The sequence below is a fragment of the Falco naumanni genome, chromosome 1, assembly GCF_017639655.2.
Source record: "Falco naumanni isolate bFalNau1 chromosome 1, bFalNau1.pat, whole genome shotgun sequence".
Lineage (NCBI taxonomy): Eukaryota > Metazoa > Chordata > Aves > Falconiformes > Falconidae > Falco > Falco naumanni.
The window spans coordinates 117,655,915-117,662,688 of NC_054054.1; the positions used below are offsets into that span (position 1 = coordinate 117,655,915).

Genomic DNA, 6,774 nt, shown 5'->3' on the forward strand with positions numbered 1-6,774 from the left:
CAACAGATCAGTGATCAAGCTTGTCCCAACCTGGAAATGAAAGTATCAGATTGAGCACAAGCAGCCCAGTTTCGCTCCGTGAACCAGAGAGGGAGCCAGGAACAAGGCTACAGTCTCCACAGTCACAGGGAACTCCAGGCGATCAGTGCCATTTACAGCCACACTAGGTTTGAAACCAGTAACACCAGGCTATGAACAAAGGCCAGAAATCAGGGTTCTAGTGAAGCTGCCCCAGCATCTCACCTGCCTCAACATCCATGAGCATAGCTTTGAAGGCTGGAACGTAGCTGCTCTCGACTCTCTCCAGCACTTCCATCATGGTCCTGACCTTCCTCGTTCTCAGCTGATTGTAAATGCATTCCAGGTCATCACACCTACAGCAACCGAGACACATTGCAAGCCTGTGCTGGGGCAGTATTAATTGTCCCCTCACGCCATCCGTTTCCTCTGGGAGTGATGCAAGATCTCCTCCAGCTACACAGACAGTCAACAGCAAAAGCAAATGGGTCCCGCAGGAGGCATGGACAAACCCTACAGGACAGACAGACGGTGCTGGGGTTTGGCACAGCAGCAGCTCCGCTCCTGGTGGGATGCTGCTGAAAGAAGCCATCAGGTGTTTCTGCAGGCACTAGTGACAGCTCTCCAGCCCACGAGGCTTTGCCCTGGGTCAGCCCAAACCAACATGGCACAAAGGTTTTTGAAGGGTCAAAGGAAATTCCATTCCCTGGCTCTTGAGCACCTGAAACCCCTCTGGCATCGACAGATGAGCAGCAGCCAGACGAGGTGCGCAGTCTCCAGGAGGCCCTATAGCTGGCCATCAGCTCTTACTCCTGTGGCTGGTTCCTTGTTAACAGTGACTGAAAGAGCACTTCCAAAAGGATTATTCCCTCTTTGGGCGTAGTCCTTGTGCTGGGGCTGCCCAGTGACTCCCAGGCACTTTGCAGACCACGATTATTTTATGTGCAGGAGCAATTTTCCTTAGAAAAGTCTGTACACGAACCTGCGGCAGCCTGCTCTTCTCAGCTCCTGGGAGTAGCAGCTCCATCTGCCGCCAGCACTCTCCCCCCACCCAAAACCAGCACCAGTGACCACCAAACCCCAGCCAGGCTGTACCTGTTCTTCCAGAACTCCAGTTCCACCTTCGGGTTAGGGTTGCTGCCCTGCAGGAGAGGCTCTGAAGACTCTTTCATCAGTGCTCCCTGGATCTGGTAGCTCCAGTCTATGATGGCCGACTCAGTGGCATATACAAGAGATTTATCTATCAGCTCCAGGCTGCAGAAAACAGACCACACTGTTAACTTTGCTTTCCGCTTGTTGATGTGCATTGCTCAGTTGGATCTACTTCAAATGACCCTGTGGACAGTTGGATTTTGCAGGTTACAGTCTAGTTCACATTTCAAAACCACAAAATAATCAAAATCCTTAAGATTTTGCCATTGTTTTACTACTAGAATTACACTCTGGAGGAAACGGATGAAGCTCTGCAGCAGTGCGGGCAACAACAGATAGTTCATAAAACAAACAGTGTCAATGAAGAGCCAGTCGCCACCTCTCTGCACAGCCCATCACTGTCACATCAGATCCATTCAGGTTCGGTGTCTCACCTGGACAGCCACACCTCCAGCAAGATCATCTCTCTCCATACTGCTCCTCTTGAATATATTCCATCTCCCCACAGTCGATAACTTGCTTAGTTCAGAGACAAACTACACAAAGTGGGCTAGCATGTTGAGGACAGGCCACCCCACTGCCTTGGAAGCAGTAACTCCTTACACAAGGCCAACCACACCATGGCCCGTCTGAGGAGTGATGAATTCCTGCGCACTCACTAACACCCCCCCCCCCCCGAGGTCCCATTGTTACAGATTTGCTAATAAGTTAGAATTAATTGACTTTATTTGATTTTATAAGATCATTTTTAATAGACATATAGAGGGATAAGAAATATATTTTAATGAAACTTGTAGTTGCACAGTAAAAGCTGCTACAAAATCCTTTGTACAGTCCTGTACCAAGGCCAGAAGAGTGGGCTAGAATCATTGTTTAAAACCTAGATAATTTGGGGGTTTACAGATTTCTTTGTGTTTGACTAGTCTTCTGTATGTAGAAAGCGTATATTCTAACATTTCAACAGAATTAATGGGAACCGGGGGGAGAGTCGACTGGAACAACTTGTAGTTACCTGCCAAGAAACCGTGAACTTTAGTAAAAGGTAATTCTGGCAGGAGGAGATCGCAACCACCGACTCATATACCACCTACCCAAATCGTACCCCAGACAAATTTCTAGACTTTTCCAACCTTTACTGCGCAGAATCAGATATGGGAGGAGGGTATGTTAATGATTTTCGGGAAATATTATGATCATGCATTAATATTTAATGAATATGTATGAATAAGTTCTATATATGGTGTGTGATTCTGAAGCTTGGTGGGCGTTGATCGTGAGGAGACTCACTCACACACCCGGCTGTCAATGAAGAAGTGTCTAATTATCTACATCACATTGGTGTCAATAAGTTCTTCATTCCGAGATTTCAGTGACACCATGGCTGCAAGCTTCCAGCAAACACATGACAATGACACGACGTGCAAACATATCTGCCTTCATCAGCCTTCCAGACATGGCTATTTGAGACTGGGCTCACAGCACTGCAACAATCAAACCCCTTCCACTCCCAGCTTTGGGCACCAACCTGGCTCCTTGGAAGGACCAGGGTAGAAAAAGTTCCCCCCACTGCAACGTGAGACCTACTAGCTAGCAAAGGATGGGGATTCCTCAGCTGCTGGACATCTTGCAGGGTAAAGATCTGCTGCGTATCGGGCTCAGCCTCTCACGGCTGCCCAGTGGTCTGGACAAGGTGATCAAGGGCACCCTCAGTCAGTTTGCAGATGAGACCAAGCTGGAGGGGAGTGTTGATGTGCCAGAGGGCAGGAGGCTCTGCAGGGGGGTCTGGGCAGCCTGGACTGGTGGGCCAAGGCCAATTGTAGGTGGTTCAACACGGCTCCATGCCAGGTCCTGCCCGTGGGTCACAGCAGCCCCAGCAGCGCTGCAGGCTGGGGCAGGGGGCTGGGAAGCTGCCCGGAGGGAAAGGGCCTGGGGGGGCTGGCTGACGGCCAGCTGGCCAAGGTGGCCAACAGCATCCTGGCTTGTGTCTGAGACAGCGTGGCCAGCAGGACCAGGGCAGTGACCATCCCCCTGTGCTCAGCACTGGTGCAGCTGCACCTCGAACCCCGGGTTCAGCTCTGGGCCCCTCGCTCCAAGAGGGACGTAGAGGGGCTGGAGCGTGTCCAGGGACGGGCAGGGGGCTGGGGCACCAGTCTGATGGGGGGTGGCTGGGGGAGCTGGGGGTGTTCAGCCTGGAGAGGCAGTGGCTCATGGGGGACCTGGCCACTCTCTACAGCTGCCTGACAGGGGCTGTAGGCACGCAGGGGTCGGTCTCACACCTGGGGGAAGGAGGATTCCCAGAAGACACATAATATGCACCAGCAGCAGGAGAAAACCTAGTGGAGAGCCAGGGGTGGTACTCACAATTTCTCATTTTCCAGATCAATGTCCTCGATTCCCTCTGAGCCAGCTGGAAGAGGCAGCAAGGTCTTGCCTTTTACTTGGCCAACAACCATGAAAACAGTACTTTTTAGGTTGTGGACATGACGCAAAATGTCTTGTGACACCACTTGTGGCCAGCCCTGATGGTTCTTCTTGTTCGTCAGGATGGGCACAATCACCTGTAGAAGGGGTCATGAAAGACCAGTGGAGAAAACAGTGCTGCAGGAGACAGGCAGGCCACCAGGCTCCAAGGTCCTTGCTTGGCCAAGCCTGGAGATCCATATCCATTACTGCCTCAAGAAGTTCCCTATGTGAAATGAGGGCAGATGACTACAAACAGTCTCTCTACAGGCCCACTTTGCACACTAGTGTGCCCTCTCCCCCGAATCCAAGCAGCTGAGAAGGTTGGAAGCCAGCAGACAAAGCTAGCAGCCCTGTCCTTGGACTCTCCCAGCCTCCCAAACCTTCAGCTGGACACAGCTCTGTGGGCTCTGGTTTTGTGCCCTCACAAGATGTCCTGGTGCTTGCTCCCCATTCCACTGCCAGGGCAGGGAGGCAGGCAGGGGCAGGGGCTCCAGGCAGCCCCCCAGGACCAGCAGGGCTGAGCTGAGCCCGCAGGCTGGCCCCGACAGCAAACCCCGGTGTGCTGAAAGGGAACATCTGGGATCTACTGCTGGCGAGGGTCACCCAGGTCCCCACCCCAGCTGCACTGCAGGTCTTGAGCACAGTCGCTTCACAGGTGGTTTCCCAAAGCTGCAGCCCACTAAACGTGATTTTTGTCTTTATTAGTGAGAGTCCCCAGGGTCTGTACTGTCTCAGGGCTGGGCTGGCCGGCCCCCAGCTGCCTGGGGCTCGTTTGAGCTGTGAGAGCAACACGGTGTCTGTCACCCCACCCCCCCCCCGGGGCTGGCCCTGCGCTGGGACCAGCCTGCGGCAACAGCGTGACAAAGCCAGGCTGCCCCTGGTGACAAACAACAGCCCTCAGCGTTACCAGGCTGGGGGAGGCCAAAAGTATCAACACAGCTACAAAGGGAGGGAAGGCGGAACAGGGACAAAGCAGCCCAGCACCCACGGTGCCATCCCGGGGTGCTGGCGATTCTTTGTCCCCACAACGGTCACTGTGGACCCAAGGAAGACCCACCCCAGCACCCTGCGAGCCCGGGACCCTGGTAAGGGGGAGCACAGCCCCAGGGGACACAGGCAGATACTGCCAAGTTCACCTGCAGTAGTTTTAACCACATTATTAGCCAGATTTTTCTCTATTACTTAAATGACATGGACTGCTAATGCTCATAATGCTGTAACCAGTCAAATAGCAGCTATTCATTTTCTTTTTGATTGTTAAATGATAATTGGACTTAGGGTGAAGCCCCAGCACCCAGCACTGAGGCGTGTTCCCTTCAGCCATCACAGGAGTTAAGTGCACAAGCAGACAACGTCACCTGGCTGTGACCTCACTGAAAAAACACACAGTTGTGGCATGTCTGTTCCTGGTGTCCTAAATGATCCACAGAAAGTTTCACGCAAACTGTTTCTTTCACTGGACAAATTCTTCTAAGATTGTCCTAAAAACTGCCGATTAAAGACTGCACGAATCACTGGTGCAGCACAACACACGGCCCCAGCCTCAAGAAATTCAAGACCGTTTCCACTTTCCTGCAGGCCCAGCCCCATCACCCTTCCTGGGAGGAAAGTGGGACCCAGCCCAGGCGCAACCTGCTCTCTATGGAGGTACTGCAGCTCTGCGAGGGTGGGGGGAGAGAAAAGCCTGCAAGCGCAGTCTGGATGCACAACTCCAACTGCTGAAGGCAGGCAGAAAACAAGATCTAACAAGATCTGCTCCAGTGTCCCTACCCCAAAATCTCCCTGAAGCAGGTGGTGCTCACAGCGCCCATCATACACAGCTGCTGCCACTTCCAGACAGAGCTGGGATGCAAACGCCACTAGGCCGGCAAGCTCGCTGGGAGCTCAAGCAAACACCCCAGAACAAAAGTTCCCCATGTACCTAACACGTTATCCCACAAACCCAAGATAACCAGTCTAGGAGCCTGCTCTGGGGAACCCAGCCTATCCACCATCATCTTAATACACCAACAGCATCACCAGAGCTGCTCAAATCAAGCAGCTCCTCCACTTCCCTCAGTGCTGAGGTTGCCCCAGGCTGGGGGGCATCAGGAGTAAATGCAGACAGTGCTGTCTGCTTTGGGCTGCTAACGAGGGGACGGGAAAGCACCTGAACCACTCAAAGGTCCCTTTGGAAAGCACCAGCCCACCCGAGGCAGCCAGGCACTGAATTACAGGAGGCTCCTGAACATTGGGACACACTTTCCTACTGCGAGGGTGACCGAGGTGCCTCAAGGAAGTTGTGGCAGCTCCATCCTTAGAGATACTCGAAGCCACCTCGCCGTGGTGGTGGGCTGCTAGCTTTGGGTGGCCCTGCTTGGGCAGGGGGCTGGACCAGACGACCTGGGGGCATCCCCTCCGCCCCCCCCCCCGATCGATTCTGTAACGCGGGTCAGTCCCGCAGGGGCGGCACCGCTGATATGCACCGGGATGCAGGAGCAGTTACCGAACCCCGAAAAGCCTCACGGGCAGGAGGCACCATGAAGCGTGGAGCCGGGGTACGAGCGCGCCCCCGAGGCCGCGGTTCCCCTGCGCCAGCCCGGCCCTTACCTCCTCCACCAGGGCGGCGAAGTGCCCCAGGGCATCGGCGGGCAGGTCCCCGCAGAGCAGCTCCCCGGGGCCGGCGCCGGGGCCCCGGAGGAAGAAGAGGGCCCTGGGGCGGGGGGCGGGGGGCGGCGGGGGCGGCCCCAGCACCAGGTCCCCGCCCGGGCCGCGCCAGGCCAGCAGCGCCGGCCCCTCCGCACCGCGCAGGAAAGGCCGCAGCGCCCGCGCCGCCGCCCCGCGCTGCCGGGGCACCCCCAGCGCCCGCGCCACGCACCGCACCAGCCGCTCCGCGGCGGCATCGGCGTCCGGACCGGCGTCGGGACCGGCATCGGCGTCGGGACCGGGCTGCGCCGCCGCCGCCGCCTCCTCCATCCCGCCGGTGTTTGCGGGGAGGAGCCGCCGTTGCCCGGGGGACGCGGCCCGGGCAGGAGGGGGGGCCCCGCGGCACCGGCCCCCGGCTCGCCTGGGAGACGCTGAGTCCCCGGACGGGGGATTTCACGCCGGCATCCCACCGGGACAGCTCAGGCCCCCCCGGCTGGCTCGGCGGGGCACGTCCCT

At 56.1% G+C, this 6,774-nt stretch overlaps 1 protein-coding gene across 1 annotated transcript in view; it reads right to left on the minus strand.

Annotated features, from left to right (window-relative positions):
• The window catches only part of DNAH9 (dynein axonemal heavy chain 9), a 188,722-nt gene extending 182,134 nt beyond the window's left edge, over positions 1–6,588 (minus strand). The window contains exons 1-4 of the mRNA XM_040588011.1: positions 6,223–6,588; positions 3,532–3,728; positions 1,114–1,272; positions 244–374 (exon numbers count right to left, since the gene is read on the minus strand). Of these exons, the coding sequence (XP_040443945.1) occupies positions 244–374; positions 1,114–1,272; positions 3,532–3,728; positions 6,223–6,588 (853 nt within the window). The remainder of the gene's footprint in view (positions 1–243; positions 375–1,113; positions 1,273–3,531; positions 3,729–6,222) is intronic.
• Between the last annotated feature and the right edge of the window lie 186 nt (positions 6,589–6,774).